The sequence below is a fragment of the Prosopis cineraria genome, unplaced genomic scaffold, assembly GCF_029017545.1.
Source record: "Prosopis cineraria cultivar Desert tree isolate PC_DT_omini unplaced genomic scaffold, ASM2901754v1 PC8, whole genome shotgun sequence".
In the NCBI taxonomy this organism is placed as follows: Eukaryota; Viridiplantae; Streptophyta; class Magnoliopsida; order Fabales; family Fabaceae; genus Prosopis; species Prosopis cineraria.
The window spans coordinates 6,862,974-6,885,345 of NW_026555339.1; the positions used below are offsets into that span (position 1 = coordinate 6,862,974).

General features: G+C 32.0%; 3 protein-coding genes across 4 annotated transcripts; all 3 read left to right on the forward strand.

Annotated features, from left to right (window-relative positions):
• The first annotated feature begins 47 nt into the window (after positions 1–47).
• On the forward strand, positions 48–6,353 carry LOC129318388 (desmethyl-deoxy-podophyllotoxin synthase-like). The gene is made up of 3 exons (XM_054963110.1): positions 48–482; positions 1,765–2,211; positions 5,469–6,353. Exons 1-3 carry the CDS (start codon positions 48–50, stop codon positions 6,111–6,113), a joined length of 1,527 nt encoding a protein of 508 aa, XP_054819085.1. The 3' UTR covers positions 6,114–6,353.
• A 6,538-nt stretch (positions 6,354–12,891) lies between these two features.
• Positions 12,892–16,135, forward strand: LOC129318171 (pentatricopeptide repeat-containing protein At3g06920). Its single transcript, XM_054962792.1, has 2 exons — positions 12,892–13,199; positions 13,366–16,135. Exons 1-2 carry the CDS (start codon positions 13,175–13,177, stop codon positions 16,050–16,052), a joined length of 2,712 nt encoding a protein of 903 aa, XP_054818767.1. The 5' UTR covers positions 12,892–13,174; the 3' UTR covers positions 16,053–16,135.
• A 445-nt stretch (positions 16,136–16,580) lies between these two features.
• Positions 16,581–22,157, forward strand: LOC129318172 (desmethyl-deoxy-podophyllotoxin synthase-like). Of its 2 annotated transcripts, XM_054962794.1 has the most exons (5): positions 16,581–16,718; positions 16,793–16,876; positions 19,738–19,886; positions 19,969–20,551; positions 21,360–22,157. In XM_054962794.1, the coding sequence occupies exons 2-5, from the start codon at positions 16,850–16,852 to the stop codon at positions 22,053–22,055; spliced, it is 1,455 nt and encodes a 484-aa protein (XP_054818769.1). In that variant the 5' UTR covers positions 16,581–16,718; positions 16,793–16,849; the 3' UTR covers positions 22,056–22,157. The 2 variants fall into 2 exon arrangements, with proteins under 2 accessions (XP_054818769.1, XP_054818768.1); XM_054962793.1 differs by lacking the exons at positions 16,581–16,718; positions 16,793–16,876 and having other exon boundaries at positions 19,444–20,551; positions 21,360–22,155.
• The last annotated feature ends 215 nt before the right edge of the window (positions 22,158–22,372 follow it).

A 22,372-nucleotide genomic window follows, 5' to 3' on the forward strand; every position in this document is an offset into this window, starting at 1 on the left:
TCGGTGATGTGCCGTCTTGACCCATCACTCTGTATTTTTGACGATAGATGGATCTCGCCTTCTTCTTCTTTTCCTTGCTCTTGCTTCTCAGTTCGATCTTGTTCCTTGTAACTTGTCTGAAACCGGTAATTAGAAGAAGCTTCAGAAGCAAAAAACAAAAGCTACCACCAGGGCCATGGAGGCTTCCGATCATCGGAAGCGCCCACCACGTCGGTGGCGCCGGTCCCCTACTCCACCGGCGATTAAGAGAATTGTCGGAGAAACATGGGCCGTTAATGCACCTTCAGCTGGGAGAAATCTCAATGGTGGTGGTGTCATCTGCAGAAACAGCTAAAGAAGTTATGAAAACGAAGGATCATATATTTGGGCAACGGCCATTTCTTCCTGGTACTGATATTGTTCTTTATGGTCCCAGTAGCATCGTCTTGTCCCCCACTGGAGATTACTGGAAACTCCTCAGAAAGATTTTATCTCAGCATCTGGTAATTATATATATATATATATATACACAATTTTTTTTTTACATTATCGGTTCAAAATAAATATAATTATATTGATGGGATAATGAAACTTTTAAGTTCGTTATCTTTGTCATGTGTTCATTTAATCCTTTAAGTTGAATTTTTATTAATATGATTCCATATGTGTTCTTAAACCATGGTGTCATTCCTTTAAATTTTAAAACACAATCGACTATATCATCTAATGTGTGGAGTATATTTATTACTTCTCACATGTATATATAACTAAATGTAAATAAATTATCTTTTAAATTAATTTAATTTTTATCAATATAATCTCTTACATTATGCATTTTTTTATTTTTTTTTAAATTTTTGAGTTTGTTTTTTTCATACCAAAATAATTACATTTTTTCATTAATCTACAAGGTTATTATCAACATTTCATTTTGATCATGTCAAAAAAACTTAACAATGCTACCTCTTATTTAATTAATATAAGGATTAAATTGATAATTAAAAGAAATATAAAGGACTAAATTTTTAAAATTTAATTTAAAAGATCAAATCAAATTGATAATTGAAAACAACTCGTAGGACTAAAAATTTATTATTCCTAACTTAACTGGATTTAGATTGGTGAATGATAGCAAATACACAAAATGTCTCACATGACACATAACATTCAATGAATGTCTTATCCAATAACTTAGGCAATGTTTTGTTGGAGAAGAGGGAAGGGGAGGATATGATTTTGTTATACAATGATTAATATATGCCTCTCCTTTTAATTGCTACTTTTTTATCTTTTTAAACAAATTTAACAATGAAAAATTTTTAATAATATATTTAAAAATGATAATTACTTTATATATTTATAATTATATGTTTAAAACATTCATAACTATATTTTATGAGAAAAATAATTTTAATAATATAAAGATAAAGTTATCTATATATAATTATTTTTTCTTTCATTCGCTTCTGAATCAAATAAAATAATATTAAAACTCTTCTTCCATTAAAATTTCTCTCTTTTTTTTAAACCAAACACATCCTTAAATTGTAAGAAATATTTTGATATGATAAAAAAAATCAAATCTAAAATTTGAAAAATGTAAGAATAAAAGCTGTTGGGTTTTTGAAATTTGACTCTTGTTTGAAGGGCTTGGGCCTGCCAATTTTTTTGAAAAAACTGAAATTTTTCAAACCCAAAGCTTAATCTAAAGCCTTCAATCCTAACCCTCTAAGCCCAACCTCTATTTTCATCCTCTTTACATGTCTGATCTTTTGTGCCTGACAGTTAAACGCGACGCGTGTGAGATCATTCCAATCACTGAGGCAAGAGGAAGTGTCAAGTCTGATGAAACGCTTATCGGAAGAAGCTGGTTCTGCTGTGAATCTCAGTGAGAGAATATTTGCGACGGCGTGCAGGATTGCTTCGAGGGCGGCCTTCGGCGAGATGCACGGCGGCTCCCAGGAAGAAGCAATTATGTGGGCCTGTACTGCGGTTCTCTCCTTGCCGCAAGATATCTCCGATCTGTTTCCTTCCCGGAAGTGGCTGCAGGTGGCCACCGGTGCAAGACGGAAGCATGAGGAGCTGCGTCGGAAAGTCGATGTGGTTCTGGAAAACATCATCGCCAATCATGTCGGCGGTGAAATTGGATCAGAAGAATGTTTACTCACTGTTCTGCTGAATTTGAAGCGTCATGGTGATTTGACCATAGACAACGTTAAAGCCGTCATCTTGGTAAGTGGTACCGTCTCATCCTCTGATTTTTTGTTTCAGGGTCAATGCCTCTACCTCTAAACGCGTTCATGACAAATAACTAAAATACAATCCTCTTATTCTATTTATAAATTATTTTTAATATATGTTATTAATATAAAAAAATTTTAAAATTTATTAATTCTGTTTTAAAATTAAATAAATTTTTAATTTTATTTTTATTAAATATTCATATTTTAATAATACATTTTTTCCTATAACATTTAATGAAAGATAAAAAAATTTGTAATAAAAATTTAATAATGTGACTTATAAATAAGATAAATTTTTTTATTTTTTTACTCTATAAATAGAATTAAAGAGAGTATTAAAAAACTAATAACTTATCATTTTATGCATTAATTCATTTATTTTCTGAAATCCTATGCATTTATTTAAAAATAAAATCTTTTTTTTTTACCTTCATTTAGGGATACAATACTCTCATTTATTGCCCACACGGTGACCATGTCAAATAATCGATATGGATATTTTTAGATAAAATAAAATAAATCTAAAATATATTGATTAATCTTAAGTACTCCTTTCAGTTTTTAATATTCCATTCGTCCCAAATTAATAGACAAGATTATAGATATTAATAAAATTTATTAAATATACTTTACAATTTTATTTTTTAAAACAAAAATATAAACTATCAAATTCATTTAATACTACTCCATTTATAAAAGAATATAATAAAAATGATAATATTAAAAAATATTATTAATTAAATCTTATTTTTATTAAAATATCTAATATAATTGGGACATTGAACCTCTCTTAATAGTATCCTATCCTTTATTTGTTATTATTTTTTGAATTCATAGATAACAATTTATCATGATTATTAATTGCAAAAAGAGTAAAATTAAAAAGTTACATATTTTTTTAACAATTTTAAGAATATAGCTTCTTCTTCTTCTTCTCTTTTTTTACTAAACTCAAATTTAGTTAAATTTGTCTTATATTATGAAAATATTGCATGCATCCCTTAATCTGGATAATTTAGTTACATGTCTTTCTATAAAACGATTAGGAGGGAGTGGTGTTTTTTATATTTGACCAACGTTGAAGCTGCTATATATCATGTGAATTGAATATGTTTTGTATTTTTATTTTTTAATTAATTCGCATTTTCCAATATAAGTCCATCCATCGCATATTTGCTTTCATACGAAAATTATATTGAAACTTAAGTCGGGCATTTACATGATTATTAAAGTCTTGATACACAACCTTTGTATCTATGATCACATGCTTTGCTTTCATTAACTTTTTGCTAACATGAGATAATACATGAATCTCGGGAGAATAATGAAACTTTAAACCTTTCAAGTTTGTTTCAGTTATCAATTTAATATTTTAAATTTATTATTTATCAATCAAGTCTTTAAAGTTTCACAATCATAGAAAAATAGTCATTAATATTATGCTATTATTTTCTTTTCAAATCAATAGAAATTTTAGGGATTTGATTGAAAAGAAGTAAATTTTATGACTCAAATCAATAATTAAAATAAATTTAAGAGGCCACTGCAATATTTTTGTTCTATGGCAACAATCAAAAATTATTGCTATAGGTAAAAAACCATTACTTATAGGCATAGGCAATAGCTTTTAGGTACGAAACTTTTCCCCGTTACTACTAGCAAAGCTAGGTGTAATTGAGGGCGGGGGGAATGCACCCCTCAAATTTTGAAACTTATGTATTTGTGGGTATTAATCTTCATCTCTTGCCCTTACTTCTCCTTTAATTTGCACCCTCCCTTGAATAGTCTCAATATTGAATAATAAATAACCATTATTTAAATTAGTAACACCAATTACTTGTTCTTTCTTTTCATCCACCAGCATTTAAACATTGTTATTTTAGGTTTCAACACGGACTTGTTCTACTTTTATACATTGTGCGTATTTACAATATAAGAGAAAATTGTTATTGTAAAAGGAATAATATTCTTCTATAATTTATGTATGAAATCTTTTATTTTCTAGAATTGACATATCAAATCTTCAATCATAATAAATTGTGATTCATATAAGACATTTACCATATAAGACCTTCTAAATTATAAATCATATATATACATATGTACAATTTTTACATGATTATTTATTTTAAAAAATATATTGCACTCTCTAATCTTGAGTTTTGGCTCCACCACTGCTTGTTACCTATAATCTAAAGCAATGGTTTCTCATATTTTAGGCCATAAATTATAAAACCATTGCCTACAGTGAAACATAAGGTAATGGTTTTGGGGTGCTAAAATAAGCAACGATTTGTGTGTATTGCCTATTATATAGGCAATGCTTAAGAATTATTGTGAAAATATTAAATAGTCAAAATTTGATATTTTCATCTTCACTTTGGATTCAAGCCCTAATTCACTTGAAGCAATGAGATGACTCTAACCACTCTTTCAATATAACTTTTAGTTATTATAATACAAAACATTATATATAGATAATTGATATATTAAATTTTAAAATTTTTTTAATTAATAAATAATAAATTAAGAAAATAAAATAAATAAACAAATAAAAGAATATAAATAGGTTATCAAAAAAAATAAAAATATTTTTATTAATAGAAAAACAATAGGCAACAGTTTTTAAATGTTGCCAAAAATGAATATTTATAAGCAACATTCATTTGTTTGTTGCCTATTAAAATGGAAAACAATTTTAAAATATTCTAAGAAAAGTGTCATTATAATTAGCAACAGTTTTTTACATTGCCTATTTAAAAATTTTATTGCAACATTTAGAAATTGTTGCCTATTCTACTTTAGAAAATAGTTTTTAAATGTTACCAAATATTTATTGCTTAAAGTATGCATTAATAGCAACACACAAAAAATGTTGCTTATATCTACATTAAACAACACTTTTAGAATTATTGCAACCAAATCTATTGCCTAAAGTAAAAAATGTTGTCATGGGCTAAAAGTGTTATTATTCATTTCGAGATCATGTGTAATAAAAAATATAGCTGATAAGTCAATCATTCAACATAAAAAAATGCACACATATGTCTATCAATAATGTTATTCATTTCTTTAAAAAAAATCCTTTAATATGGACATTTGTCCAGTTATAAATTATAATTAGAGTAGGTTAAAATTTTTATACACACACAAATATATAGTTTATTTTGGTAATTTTGTTATTGAGGAAGAGAAGGCAAGGAAATTATAATTTCTTAACAATCTATATTATATATGAACATACAGGATGTGATACTAGCAGCATTTGAGCCAGCATCTAAAATGGTGGAATGGGCTATGACAGAAATGGCGAGAAAGCCAACAATAATGAAAAAAGCACAAGGAGAAGTGAGACAAGTCTTCAATAAAAAAGGTTGTATTGATGAAATAGCTTTAGAAGAACTAGAATATCTGAAGTTAGTGATCAAAGAAACTATTAGAGTATACGCTCCAGCTCCTATTCTGGCTCCAAGAGAATGCACACAAACATGTGAGATCAATGGCTACACAATACCAGAGGGAACCCAAGTTCTCGTGAATGCTTGGGCCATTGCAAGAGACCCCAAGTATTGGACTTCGTCATCCTCATCTGATGCAGAAGAGTTCATTCCTGAGAGATTCATAAACAGTTCTGTTGATTACAGAGGATCTGACTTTGAGTACACTCCATTTGGTGCAGGGAAGAGAGTGTGCCCCGGGATGTTGTTTGGTCCTGCCATTACAGAGATTCTTCTGGCAAACTTGTTGTGTTATTTTGATTGGGATCTTCCTGCTGGGATCACTCCAGAAACACTAGACATGGATGAAGTTTTTCTGGGCTCAACCTTGAGAAAGAAAAGCCATCTCATCCTAGTTCCCACTCCTTGTAGTAATCTTAGATCGTGCAATTAGTTGAATCAAACCTGACATTAAACTGGCTTAGATATTGGTCCGATACTATATTTAGTGGGATCTGCATGTAGGTTTTAATTAAATTAATATAACTCGGAGAAGTTTGTTACATTTTGATAATTAATACCGTTGGCCTGAAATGAAGTTATATGTATTAATGTGTTTATGCAAGTACTGAATATCAAGTTGATTTTTAGTTCAGTTAAAAAAAAAAACACATGATCATATTATATTGCATCCATTTATTTAGGGTTTGTTTGGTACAATGAAATTAAATGGTATGGATATGAAATCGAAAATAAATGCTTTTTTGGTATGATTTTCAATTCCATTTCTACCACAATAGGTGGAATTGGTTTTCATCTCATATTCCATGATATTCAAATTTTGAAAAGAGTCTTTAATGTATCATTTTTTAATATTTTTTTGTTCTGACTTCTCAATTTAATTTTTTATTTTTCTTTGAATTAATGAATTTTACATAAAATGATAGATATTTTAAAATTTTGACATCCCAGATAAGTGAAAATTTATATTTTTTACAATTTTTTAAAAAAATTACAAACACATCTTTTTATTTTTGAAAAATCATAAAAATATAAGCCTTTATCGGAATATCAAAATATCAAAATGTTTTTTTTATTTTATGCAAAGAATCTAAATACAATTTAAAAATGAAATTAGAAAGTTAAGGCATTAAAAAAAAACATTAAAGAGCGGTATATTATTAGAGGCTTCTAGCACCCCAAATTTCATATTCCATCTCAAACCCGATGGTACCCAAATTTCTTTTTCCCTTTTCATCTCATCGTCTCCATTATACCCCTTCCTCCATCTAATCCTTCACTCTGGCGAGCACCAACCGACGGCAAACACCGACCTCGACGAACAAGTCACGCGAAGGGGTTTCTTGGATCTCGACCGGTTAGTTCTTCACTTTATATGTCTTGTTATCAAACTTATATGCTTCAGATGAGAAGTGGGATGAGACTGATAATGCGAGAAAGACGTTGAAGGATAGTGGATTAAGGGAACAAAAATACTATAGTCTTGTAGAATTAGAAGGCAACTATGAAAAATTCACGATAGGAGATTTTTCCCATTTAAAGATTAATTGGTGTGATTTCTGGAATGGGTTCTGATGGTGAAGGTGGATGTTAATCTGCGTTTGCATTTTTTCACTGGGGATTGGGGCCGCCAATGGTGGAGGTTAGGTTTGTTTTTGAAGCAAGGGCATTTCTGTATTTTAACAATATAAATACACATTTTTTGATGTAAATTATAAATATACATTTTAAATAAAGATAATATTATGATGATATAAACATACCAAACATGTTTTTAAGTTTCATGTCCATCTCTACTTCTATCAACTGGTCAAAAAAAAAAAAAAAAAAGCTCTCTTCCGTTATACCAATACGAGGCATAAGTATTGCACGCAAGCGAAAACAATAGAAGGAGAGTGATGGGCCCTACTGTGAAAGTATTAGAAGCAATTCAAGCTAGATTAAAACAAAAAGGAAGATCCAAAAATGAATAATAAGTTAATTGTTAGTATTTTGTAAGCAATAAATAATAATTTTTAATAAATATTTTTGTAAACTATCTTCTTCTCATGGATTAACTAAATTTTACTAAAATAAAGAGAACCCGAGCAACACGAACCATGAACATAATTATAGAAAAGATATTAAAATTTTTATTCTCTAACATTTATCTTAATTATTAATTTGGTCTATAAATTTAATTTTCATCAATTTGGCCGCTTAAATTTTTTCAAATAATTGATCAGGTCCTTAATATTTAAAAATAAAATAATACTGATAAAATTTACTGACATGCATAAGAAAGTATTGATTACAATAATGTAGATTAATTAATATAAGTGTAATTATTTATGTAGTAAAAAAAAAGAACTCTAATTTCTTTAAAAAAAAAAACGCAAAATGCAATGCAAGGGAATAACTGTTAAAAATTAAATTAAGTTTTTTCATTTGATTATATATACATGTCAATTTATTAATACATTTTTCATATGAGACTAATTTAAGAGTCTTTTTATGTTTTAAAACTTAAAAGGTTAATATGATAGTTTAACAAAAAATTATAAGAGATTAAATTGATATAAATAAAATTTAAAATACTAAATTAATAACTAAAAATAAATTTAAAAGAATAAAAATTTGCATTATTACTTTTTATATACGAAACACATGCAAATCGTACTACACGAAAGCCAAGAGCTAGCTTTCCTAAAAATAAAAAAAAGAGCATTATTGTCAGTTAGCTATTACCAGCATATAAACTGTGAAGTTGCAGCTGAACATTAACATCCTCATCGTCTTCTTGCTTTGCCAGTGGATCTGGACTCGTTTTTCAGTTCCGTGGACGTGGACGTCGCCGTTGCCTTCTCCATTACTGCAACATCACTGTTTTTTCTCGAGTCGTCGGCTTTTCTCCCAGCTAAATCCACATCACCGCCCCATATTTCATGGACAACTCTCTGAACCTACGGTGCGGCTGATCGCCGGCGTGGTGGCGGACCCTTCCTATCACCGGAAGCCTCCACGGCTCCGGCTCCAGCTTGAAGTGATGATCTCTGGGTGGCTTTCACTACTAATACTTACTGTCTCTCTTCACTGTCAATATAGGTAAATGCGAAGCATGCAGGATCATCCCAACCACCGAGAGATAAAGAAGTGTCAAGATTGAATTTGATCACAGAATTATCAGAAGAAGCAAGATCTTCATCATCGTCACTGGTGAATCTGACTGAGAAAGTTTTCACCACCATCTTCAACATCACTTCAAAGGCAGCTTTTGGGGAGAACTACTACAGAGCACAAGACAAACTTCGCTTTATCTCTGAGAGGAGTCATCAGTAATCAGAAAGCATCTGCGACTTGTTTCCATCGCAGAAATGGCCGGCTGTGATCACAGGAATAAAAAATAAGTTGGAGACGATGCATCGAATGACCGATACAGTTCTTGAGAAGACCATCAGTGGGATTGGAGCAGCACGCAAGGTTGTCAGAGGCGAAGAAGATTGTCTCCTCTCTGCTCTGCTGAATTTTAAGGAAGATGGCGTGCGGTCTTACATTAGACAACGTTAAAGCTGTCACGCTGGTAATTATTTTAAGTAAACTTTCGAATATCAGTGAAATCCAAAATTTCATTATTATTTTTTAAATTATAAACGGTAAGAAATATCTTCATTTAAATAAGGGAAGAGAGAGAAATATCTATTCAGATGTCGAATGTCAAATTAAACGAGCCTTTCATAAAAATATTAATGTATTCGAATCTTTTCATAATTAAGATTAACATTCTTACTTCTCCTAAATATGTTTCAGTACTAAAATCTTTAAAAAAATCTTGATTTGTTATTAATCTATTTATAAGGCTCTTACGTATCCTTCACCCTTATATTTTAGAAATTGAAATAATGAGCAATTTTAAAATAAACTTGAATCATTATTGAAATTGGAGTCAATTTTGACTAATTGATCTGGTATATCATTGAACCAATATTTTAATTGATTTAATAAAATATTTTGTTTAAGATCGACTTAATCACAATTTGATGATTTTAATCATTAGCCTTTGAGTACTTGACTGGTCGGATTATCATTACATGGGTTATTATTTGATTGGTTTGTTTATGTATGTTTTTCAGTGCGTTTGTTTCTTGCGTTAGCATTTTTATTAATTTGAAATAATAATATCTTTTTCTTGACATCGGCGACAATATAATGGGCAATGGCAGAACTTCTAAGAAAGATTGATGAAAAGGGTACAAGCAAAAATTAGACAAGTAGTTTCTGACAACAAAGGATGTATCGACGAGACAACTCTTGAGAACCTAAAATATCTCAAAGCAGTGACCAAGGAAACCCTGAGACGACATCCTCCAGCTCCATTTCTAATCCGAAGAGAGTGTGCACAGACTTGTGAGATCAATGGGTATACAATGTACCAGTTGGAACACAAATTCTTGTCAACGTCATCAGGGCCATTGCGAGAAACCCTAATTATTAGGATTTACCAGAAGAGTTTTTGCCAGACAGATTCTTGAGCATTGCTGCGTAGATTTCAAAGTTTGCAACTTTGAGTACTTACAGTTTGGTTCTGGGAAGAGGATATGTCCTGGGACGTTGTTTCGTGTGGCTAGTGTTGAACTGGTTCTTGAATCTTGCACACTTTCTCTGTCGTTTTGACGGGGAGCTTCCTCCTGGGACTACTCCGGAAACGCTAGATATGACTGAAATTCTGGGCACCACCATGAGAAGGAAAAACCATCTGATTGTGATCCCTAAATGTCATGGGGTTAGTTAAATCTGGTACCATTTTCATTGAATATATAGACCAACCACATGATGGGGATGATGACAGATAAGCTCATGCCAAGGAATTCTGCATGCGTCCAAGAAGATATGTCTTATTTCAATCTTGTGATGGCATGGCTCTCTTTTATATTTTTATATATTGTTTTTTAGTCCTAGCTAGCTAGTTACACATGTTGAAGAAGTTACAATAGACATGTGTTTGTTTTTTGGGAAACAATGTCCTCATTCTGCATTTGCCTTGGCAATTGTTCGAACATGCAATTAGTTACGTTGTTGCTGTGAAGAATTGATTTAATAACTTGCATTGTTAGGATTAGTGTTGATGATGAGGTATAGTATGGCATTCTCTGGAGCGTGAGCCAGCAAGCTAATAACGTGCATGTGCGTGGTAAGAAATATACGCAATAACAAGTTTGCGGAAAAAGCCTGCTGATACACACACACACGCATGTATGTATGTATGTGAATGAATCAACAAATTTTTCATTTTAAAATTTTTGGTTCAAGTGTTCATTCAATCTTTTAACTTATTCTAAGATTTCATTTTAGTTTTTTAATTTCATTAAGTATTTCAGTCTTATAACCTTAATACTATTGCTGTCATCAACAAAAATTAAGGTCCCTACATTTATTTTTTACATATTGATAAAACATTTTTGAATATTGATATATTAAGTTTATTTTTTTAAATAGTACTCATTGGTATAAAATATAATCATCTAAAACTAGAAGAGTTAGAGTTTGAGAACTGAAAAGATATTATAAAATTTAAAAAATTAAACTCTAAAATCTTATATAATTAAATTTAGAGGACAAAGGTACATTTTTACTTAACTTTTTTTTAATGATTTCCTGGCAAAATAGAATTCTCAGGGAATTTTTTTTTTTTTTTGGCTTATGCTTCATTAATTCTCACAGCTCATGAAGTTGTTTTCTGACAGCAGAAAATCTGGATTAATCCTTCACAGAATTTAATAAAACATATGTGGGATGTTTAAAAAATGTTCTTATTTTTTTTACTCCAATTAGATTAACAGAATTTTCATTTATAAACTTAAGTAAGAGTAACCTTGAATTGAAATCCATTTTAACTATTTTTTTAATTTACGTATGAGTTGCTTTCAAGGTTTCATATCAAAGGCTAAAAGATTATTGTCAAATTCTTTTTGTTTTTGTGTGTTAAAGTTTAGAATATATATAGGCGTTAAATCATAAAATCGGGATTATATGAATAAAACAAGTTATTTCCATGTTTCATGTTAAAAACAAAAAGATTGGTGTCAAGTTTGTGGAATTTTGGTCTTTCTAGTAGTACGTAGGAGTAGTTTAACATTTGTCTAAAATAGCAACACAACAATTACTGCAACTTAATTGCCAAAATTCACCATGAAAATTTTTGTACTTTCATTGTGTGTTTTATTGCTCAAAGCTCCTTTGGAGTTTTTGCAATAGCAAAATTTCCAAATTTTTTATCTTAAATTAAGATAAAAATTAATTTTTTTCATTTCCCTAAAATAAATATAGAATAACATAATTACAAATCATAAGATTTAATGGCAAATAAAATGTTGAAATTCTATATGTATCTTTCAGATTGTATATAATATTTTTTTATAATTTTTCCAAAGCAATATTAGAAACTTATTTTTTAAATTTTTTATCAAGAATATAACTATTATTTTTTTAAATTTTTTTATCAAGAATATAACTATTATTAATTTAATATTTTAAAATTCAACTATCGTTGTTCCTAAAAATTTCTCAATCAGTTGATAAAAAATGTTTTGATCACCCTTATTTTCTAGATTGACGCTCTGATTTGAATTTTGTTTAGCATAATTATTTTCACCAATATTTATTTATTTATTTTTAAACAAGAAAAACCTTAATTGCTAATCCTTTTGTTAAAAAATATAATTTTTTACTGAATCTCCTCATAATAAAATAGTTACATTTTTTAAAATTAACTTTATCTTTTTATATTTACTTCTATTTAATAGGATATTTTTTTTAAAATAAATATAAATAATTTATTTAATAAGAATATTAAAAGACTAAAAATATATTATATTTTTTAATATCTAACTTTTAAAAGATATCTTATACTTTATCCTATTTTTATTATAGGATACTTTCAACTGTTTTATAGATATTTAAAAAATTTAATTTTTTTAATATCATTAAAAAGTAAAATATACTTTTATTTTTATCTTTAACTTTAAATAATAATAAAATTATGTTTAATATTTTTATGCTAATCAAAAAAGATAAAATTAAAAAAATTAGTTTATTAATTACAAGATATCTAGACCAGAAATTATTTCTAAGAAGTATTTTATAAACAAGACTCCCAAAGAATATCTTTGTACGGAGGGAATCCATATTAAGCTCTTAAATCTTAATTAACGAAGGGCTTATTGTCATCCCCTGAACCCAACACAGAAAATCCCTTCCTCCAATTCCCTTTGCCGATATTTATTGAACTCCTCTGCCTGAACTCTAAAGGATTCCATTGCCTCTTCCCTCCAGTTTGAATATATATTTATATAATTTAACAACGAAACCCCATTTCTTCTTTGGCCAAGTCAAGCTTGAATGACCGTGCTTGTGTTCGTGTTCTCATTGACTGGATCGTTAGTTCTTCTATGAATTGACGCAAAGTTCAACAAGCTGCCCAGGGAGTACACATCGGCATCTTGCCTGGGGTCTGCATACATGAAGATTCACTTGAAGTGCCAAGGTAGTTTTTGTTTGAATTATCATTGCTTTCATTACCAAAAACCTTGTTCAATGGATGCAATATAAAATACGTTTGTTTTATAATTCTATTTTTTTCTTGAACTTTTTATTTTCTTTTTAATTTCAGTTTGTTGTTGTTGTTGTTGTTGTTGTTGTCATTGTTGCAGTATTGAACTTTCGGTATGTTCTGGAGTGCCGGCAAATTGACCCCTTATTTAAGAAGTTCTCATCTTCGTCAAATGGGCCTTCTTCTTCCGATATGTACGGAAAAGTTGTTCCATCTGTGGAGGGGAGCAATGAAGATTATTCTAGAAATCTGGTTAGTCACAGACAAGTGGTGGATGATGTATGCCGGGTTTTGGAGCCTGATCCTTGGGGACCAGCTATTGAGAATGCACTCTCCATGTTTGTTGAAAAGTCTCAACCAGAAATAGTTGTTGCGGTATTGAGAAGGTTAAAGGATGTCAAGAAGGCATTACACTATTTTAGGTGGGTGGAGGGAAAAACTGAACAAGCACATCATCCTGAAGCATACAATTCACTTCTCAAGGTTGTGGCTAGGAGCAAAAACTTCGACTACTTTGAACAGATTCTTGAAGAAATGAGTATTGCTGGATTTGCACCATCTATTGATGCTTGTGTGGAGTTGGTTGCTTCCTCTGTCAAATCACGGAAACTGAGAGAAGCTTTTGGCATCATTGAAACAATGAGGAAATTCAAATTTCGCCCTGCTTTTTCAGCTTACACAACACTGATCGGTGCCCTCTCTGCATCTCATGCTAATGAATCTGATCTTATGCTCAGACTTTTTCGTCAGATGCAAGAACTAGGTTATGAAATAAGTGTACATCTGTTCACTACCCTTGTTCGTGTATTTGCCAGGGAGGGCCTAGTTGATGCCGCACTTTCCTTCTTGGATGAGATGAAGAGTAACTCAGTTAATGCTGATGTCGTTCTCTATAATGTTTGTATAGATTGTTTTGGCAAAGGTGGTAAGTTGGATATGGCCTGGAAATTCTTCCATGAAATGAAAGCACATGGGTTAATGCCTGATGATGTGACATATACTAGCATGATAGGGGTTCTTTGCAAGGCTGGGAGGTTGGATGAAGCTGTTGAGTTGTTTGAGCAAATGGATCTCAATAGGAGTGTACCTTGTGTATATGCTTATAATACCATGATTATGGGTTATGGTTCAGCTGGAAAGTTTGATGAAGCATACAGTTTACTTGAGAGGCAAAAGAGAAAGGGATGTATTCCTAGTGTAATTGCATATAATTGTATTCTTACTTGCCTAGGGAAAAAGGGTAAAATAGAGGAAGCATTGAGAGTCTATGAAGAAATGAAAAAGGACGCATCACCCAATCTTACAACCTACAATATTTTAGTTGACATGCTTTGCAGAGCAGGAAAAGTTGATTCTGTTCTGGATATTCAGGATGCGATGAAAAGAGCTGGTTTGTTCCCTAATATCATTACTATAAACATAATGATTGATCGACTGTGCAAAGCTCAAAGACTTGATGAAGCTTGCTCCATATTCTTAGAATTGGACCATAATGTTTGCACACCCGATGCAGGTACGTTTTGTTCTCTTATTGATGGCTTGGGCAGAAATGGCAGGGTGGATGATGCCTACAAGCTGTATGAGCAGATGTTAGATTCTGGTCGGATTCCAAACGTTGTTGTATATACTTCCCTGATCAGGAATTTTTTCCAATGTAATAGGAAAGAGGATGCTCACAAAATTTACAAAGAGATGCTCCATAGTGGCTGTTCTCCTGATCTGGTGCTCCTAAATACTTATATGGACTGTGTTTTCAAATCTGGTGAGATTGAGAAAGGGAGAGCTTTATTTGAAGAAATAAAGGCTCAAGGGTTAATTCCTGATGTTAGGAGCTATTCAATTTTTATTCATGGTCTTGTTAAAGCAGGTTTTGCAAAAGAAACTTATAAGTTATTTTATGAGATGAAGGAGCGAGGACTACATTTGGATACCCGTGCTTACAATGCTGTTATTGATGGATTCTGCAAGGCTGGAAAGGTAAATAAAGCTTATGAGCTGCTTGAGGAAATGAAGACTAAGGGTTTCCAACCTACTGTTGTGACTTATGGTTCTGTCATCGATGGACTTGCTAAGATAGACAGGCTTGATGAAGCATACATGTTGTTTGAAGAAGCAAAATCAAAAGGTATTGATGTTAACATAGTAATCTATAGTAGCTTGATTGATGGGTTTGGGAAGGTGGGAAGGATTGATGAAGCATATTTAATTATGGAGGAGTTAATGCAGAAAGGCCTGACCCCTAGTATATTCACATGGAATTGCTTGCTTGATGCATTGGTAAGAGCTGAGGAAATTGATGAAGCTCTTGTCTGCTTTCAATCCACTAAAGTTATGAAATGTGATCCAGATGTCGTAACTTACAGCATTATGATAAATGGTCTTTGCAAGGTTAGAAAATTTAACAAGGCCTTTGTATTCTGGCAAGAGATGCAGAAAAAGGGGTTAAAGCCCAATACCTTCACATATACCAACATGATTGCAGGGCTTGCAAAGGCTGGAAATGTTTATGAGGCTAATGATCTCTTTGGGAGATTTAAGGCAGGTGGTGGCATACCTGATTCAGCTTGTTATAATGCTATGATAGAAGGCTTAAGCAATGCCAATAAAGCAATAGATGCATATGCACTTTTTGAAGAGACCCGCATGAAAGGCTGTCGTATAAATAGCAAAACCTGTGTTGTTCTTTTAGATGCATTGCATAAGGCTGATTGCCTTGAGCAGGCGGCAATTGTTGGTGCTGTCTTAAAGGAAATGGCCAAATCCCAACATGCTACAAGATTTAATTGAGAACAGGATGACAATATGTTATTGGTCCTGGAAGAATAAGAAGTCTTTCTTTTGGACCTAAATAAATGCTATTTTCTGAGTAACTTGCTTTAATACCCTTTCTCATGTGCTGGCCAGGCAATTTGTGAGAGGAACAGAGAAAATTAATTATTTCCTTGGACTCATTGAGGTCGATGGTTCCACCCTTAAAGGTAATTCTTCAACATTTATTCAGGTTCAAAAATCTTGGACTGTTTTTGGGCCCCCCAAAAAAGAATGGTTCACTGCTTGGAGATAAAACTGATTTCCTAACAAGCCTACACGGCTAAAAGTGACATAGTTTTTCTTGACCAATAACTGAAAGTGACACTATTAGTGGCATGGAATGTATAATGTTTCAGTAGACTATGGGCTAATTACGATTGCTTTTAAAATATTAATCATGCTTGATTTATAAATTGCAGGGAGGAACTCTATTCTTATAATTTTATCATTTTTGAAGGATTGATATAAATGTTACTGTCAGTGGACTGGCTTCAGCTCTCATCAGTACTCCTGTGGCAATTCTGTAGGTTGCCGCTTCCCCAATTCCGTTTACTTTTGGATAAATTCATTCACAGAACCCCCCCCCCCGAGAGAGAGAGAGAGAGAGAGAGAAGCCCACTCGCAGAAAAGAAGCAAAGATAGGTAAAAACCTGCCCACAATGAATACCTATTATTACACCATGTTATTAGAACATATTGGTCTTTCTGTAATGTAGGAATCTCTTTGTCGGAGGCTGGAGTATAAATTGGCAATACCATTCTGCAGTTCCGCCATGATGTCTCCCGTTAATGATCAAATGGTTGGTTATTTATGTTAATCTCTTTCCATATTATAGCATATAACGCAGTTGACTTGCCATCGAATACACCAGGGTTGTACTTGTCTGATGGCTCATTGACTGTGCCAATGCTCACACTTGTTCTGTACATTAACAGAATGCTAAATTGCTAACCCACTCCTTGCACTTCAAAGTGATGTGCATTTACAATCCTCTGAAACCTCTAAAATGTTTACGGGCTGAGTCATGACATTCATCGACCAAAACATTTTGACTGCATTGAGAAATGGACTAGCAGATGTTTTTTTTTTTTTTGCCTTTTGGGGGGGGGGGGTGGGGGAGAAGACATTAAATTCCAACGATATGAAGATAAATGCGAAGAAAATCAAGAATAGCCGGTCAGTTGCTGGACCAAATGAAGGTGTGTCTAGAATGGGATAACGAAACAGCTGGAGCTGAAGAGGGGAGGCAGATAAAGGGGATGAAATCGAATAAGTGTGTGTTTGGTCTAAAGCCAGTAAATTGACCAAACTTGAATAAGCTCAAAACAATTTAGGATTAGATTCAATGAAATCGCATATTTCCTGAAAAATTCAAACCAAGTTTGATGGATTCAGGTTTGGCTCGAATGGCCAAATGGCAGTTTAATTTTTTTTTTTAAGAAATATATTTACATCTTAAATATTAATTAATTTTTAAAGTTTTAGCTTATTTTATTTTGAGAGATCATATATTTGAGAACATTATAATAGATATTTCTTAAAAAAATTAAAAATAGTAATATTGTTATATTTTTATTATTTTTAATCTATAAATATCTTAAAATAATTTTAAAATATATTTTAATATTGATTTTTAAGCTTTAAGACCCACAAATTTTTCTTAAAGTTGAGTCTTCTACATTTTTTAAGGATTCTAAAAAGTATATTTTATATTTTTATAATGATAAAAAAAATTTATTTTAAAGTAAAAATAGAAATGTATTTTTTAAAAATGAAAAAAACTTGACAATTCGAGTATTTCAGCCGGCTTAAATTAGCTTGAAACACGAGAGTATTGAGGACAAGCTTAGCTCTATAAGTTTTTTATAAGTTTGAGTTTTTTTAGTCTGGACCAAATAATTACTAGCTCTAGTCTGGTTTAACGATGAGAAGGGGAACGGAAAGGCAGGGAATTAATAATCCCTTGTTTGGAATGATTGGAGAGGAAGGGAGGGGATTTTATTGAACCTTTGTTTGGTTTAAGAGGGGATGAAAGCTAATAATAAGTTGACAATGTTATCCTTTTCAGATTTAAGCTGGTTTTTATTTTTTGTTTTGAAATATTATTGGATTCATAGAATAGTTATATTAGAATTATTAATTTCTTATTTTAAGGACGTGAACACTTTCATCTTACATTAGTAATATTTTTTTTAATATTAAGGATCATTTGAGATTTTCAAAATTAAAAAGGAGTAATTTAATCAATAAATATTTTATCTCCCATCTCCCCTCTAAAAAAACCCCAGATAAAATAAGGAGGCAACTCCCCTCCCCACTCATCCAATTCTTGATCCACTAAATATTTCAAAGCCATTGCTTTTCTGTTGGTTCTTTTTCCCCCTTTATATGTTTTGGTTCACTATTTGACATCCTGTTTGCACCCTCGTCTCTTTCTTCTGGTCTCCCTCTCTTTTTCTTCTTGTTGTCTGTGCGTGAATAAATTTTCTCAGGTCTGTTATCTTATATTCGATTCAAATTTCTGTCTTCTGAGTTGTTCATGGCAGATCGGATTCAGAATGTTCTATAATCTTTGCATTACATAAACTTCGCTTAGAAACCTTCCTCTGGGTGACCGGAAATGATTTTTGTTGTTTTCTTCTTTCATGGCTTTCTCAGCCTTCCATTAATATATATACGTGGCAATGCTAGGATGTCATCACTTGGAATTTTTGTGTGACTTTGATTGGAAAATTCCCGCAGGATGAAGCTATGTATATATGAAAAAGAAGAAGAAGAATGAAGCTAATGATAGTATACAAATACAAAGTCAATGACACAGGTCTTAATTTAGGGAAAATCTCAATCTATGACATGCTAAAGCAATTTAAAATCTGCAAAGATCAGTTTACCAAAAAAAAAATCTGCAAAGGATGAATAAATTCTAAAATTATTTTGTAGGACCTTGAGATCAAATTGAAACTAAGTTTGTATGAGAAATGATATTCTAAAATTATTTTGAGGACTTGATTATTGAAAAAAAAAGCCGACTCTCTACCACCATGGCCCACGGTCACGGGAGCTTATTGTGATTTTTCTATAATTGTACTTTCATTCGACTTTTCTTTATGAAGGAATCAGTGACCCATAGATTAGGGAAGTTTAACAAATAATTAACACCTTTTCGGGGCGACATCTGCCCAGTTAGCATAGGTTAGAATGTTTTTTTTTTTTTTTAATTTTACTTAAACTTTTGAGTTCACCCTTGCGTTCCCCCCCCCCCCTTTTTTTTACCAACCACCCACGTGTCCTTAAAATTATTAGTGAAAAATGGTGACAATTACAAATACAGTAATAATATATGGATAAACATGGCCGAGTTGCCATCATGTGACGATATACTTAATAACATCATATACTGGATAGTTGTATTGAAAAAACTAATTTAGATTACATCATGCAATTCAGAGATCAGAAATATCACAATTTGAAGTCTTTGTTTTTTTTTTTTTTTTTGGGGGACCAGCCAATTTGAAGTCTTCAAAACCCATTTAAATAACCGAGTGCTGTGAGCTAGCTCACCATAGCAATCATGGAGTTAGAAATTTTTTCATTCTCGGCTATCTCTACTTGTTTCTTCCTCTTGTTGTTGTTGTTCATAGCGACCCGCCTACTTTCCAGATCAAAATCAAAGAACTCAAATCCCAAATTGCCTCCAGGACCCAGGAAGCTTCCTCTAATAGGCAATATCCACCAGCTAGGATCTCTTCCCCATCGTTCCCTGGCCAAATTGGCATCCCAATATGGCCCTCTCATGCACATCAAGCTTGGTGAGCTTTCCTGCACGGTAATTTCTTTCCCAGAAATGGCCAAAGAGGTCATCAAAACACATGACTTAATTTTTGCAAACAGGCCTCATCTTCTTGCTGCACAAATCATAACTTATGGCTCCAGAGGCATGACTTTTAGCCCCTATGGGTCTTATTGGAGACAGATGAGGAAGATTTGTACTACTGAGCTTCTAGCACCAAAGAGAGTCGAGTCCTTCAGATCCATCAGAGAGAAGGAACTGTCAAATCTTGTGCAAGAGATAAAAAACAGTGAAGGCTCGGTTATCAATCTGAGTGAGAAGATAAGTTCATTGACTTATGGATTGACTTCAATGGCTGCTTTTGGTGGGAAATCTGGAGATCAAGAAGCTTATAGTAGAATAATGAAGGATGTGACAAAGGTAGCTTCTGGGTTCTCTAATGCTGATATCTTTCCTTCCATTGGAGTTCTTCAAGGTCTTACTGGGTTCAGGGCTAAGCTTGAGAGAGTTCATAACGGAATGGATATGATACTTGAGAATATTGTGAATGATCACAGAAACAAAGGTTTGGGAAGAAATGAAGTTGAAGGAGAAGAAGATCTTGTTGATGTTCTTTTGAGGCTACAGCGGCAAAGCGACCTTGAACATCCCTTGTCTAACAGTGAGGTCAAAGCGACCATAATGGTAACTATGCTATTACCCAACGTCATGCTTGATTCCAAATCAAGTAATAAAATTGATTTGGTACTAAAAAAAAAATGATCCAAGTGCCTCTTTAGCCCTCCTTTCCGTTTCTGCTTACTTTGGAACTACTTTTTCAAAACCAGATTTCCAAAAATTCTGTAACCAAAAAAAAAGAAAAAATTCTATTCACTTGAGTGGCTGTTTCAGAACATTCTCTCTTATTGTTAGACAATTAAAAATGACATACTCCCTCGTTAAAAAATATAAGGCATTTTTTGAGAAGTTGAATGTTAAAAAATGTAAGGCATTTTTTGAAAGTTAGATGTTAAAAAATATAAACATTTTTATTCTTTCAAGTGTAATCATTGTCTTTTTTAAAAGTACCCATATTGATAATGACTTTATATTCATTTTAGAGTGTTTAATAGAGATAACTATGAAAAGATATGGTTAGTTAGAAAGTAGTAATTATTTTATTGAAGAGTGAGATTTGATTAAAAATATTTTATATTTTTAAATGGGAGAGAAGTATGTAGATAAAAGGGTGAATATCCTGTTTGATTGATTGTCTAGTTAACTATTTTGGTCAATATTTTATCACACATTTTTAATATAAATAATAACTCCTGTGGATCCTATGCATTGCACGGAATAGTGCAACTTGTTAGTTTTTATATTATAAAGATACAAGATATGACATCAAGTAAGCAAGTTTTGATCATAAATTCCTAAAGCAATGGTTTTAATCGGTGCTTAAACAATGCTTGGTGATTCTGTTGATTGTTAGCAATGTCATCATAAATTTCAGGACATCTTCAGTGCTGGAAGTGACACAACACTCACAACAATAGACTGGGCAATGTCAGAACTAGTGAAAAATCCCAGGATGATGGAGAAAGCACAATCTGAGGCAAGAAAAGTGTATGGTGGAAAAGGGTATGTAGATGAAGCAAGTATTGATGAACTGAAATACCTAAAATCTGTCATCAAGGAAACCATGAGGCTTCATGCTCCTGTTCCTCTGTTACTTCCAAGAGAATGTAGTGAGAGATGTGAGATCAATGGGTTTGAAATACCTTGCAAGAGCAAAGTCATTGTGAATGCTTGGGCAATTGGGAGGGACCCAAATTATTGGGTTGAAGCAGAGAGATTTTACCCAGAAAGGTTTCATGGGAGCTCAATGAATTACAGAGGGTCTGATTTTCAGTTCATCCCATTTGGTGCAGAAAGAAGAATATGTCCAGGAATCATATTTGGTATTGCTGGTGTTGAACTCTCTCTAGCAAATTTTCTTTTTCATTTTGATTGGAAGTTGCCTGATGATGCTAAGCCTGAAGATCTTGACATGTCAGAATCTTTTGGCTTGTCAGTGAAGAGAAAGCAGGATTTACTGTTAATTCCAAAAAACTCATCAATGTTATGTTGCTGCATAAGCTTATTGTTGTTGAACCGCCATGATCAATTTATGTTATCAATCCTTTTTATTGGTGAACCTCAATTATGATATGCCTTTTGTTATGACTAATGGTTGAAAATAAAACCTTTGTAACTATGCAGTCATGTGATGAAGAGCGACAATGATGCGAGAGAACCAAAATTTAGGAATGAAACCTCAATTAAGAACCTTTGTAATTTCTTTCTCCCCAAAATTTAAATAAATACTCTCTCCGTTTAACTGAATTTTACCCTCAATAAAAGTAGTTATTTATTTTTAAACTAACCTTATCTTTTCATATTTATCCTTATTAAATACCTTACAATAAATATAAAGTTATTATCAATAGAGATATTTTAAAAAAAAAAAAGCCAATGATTACATTT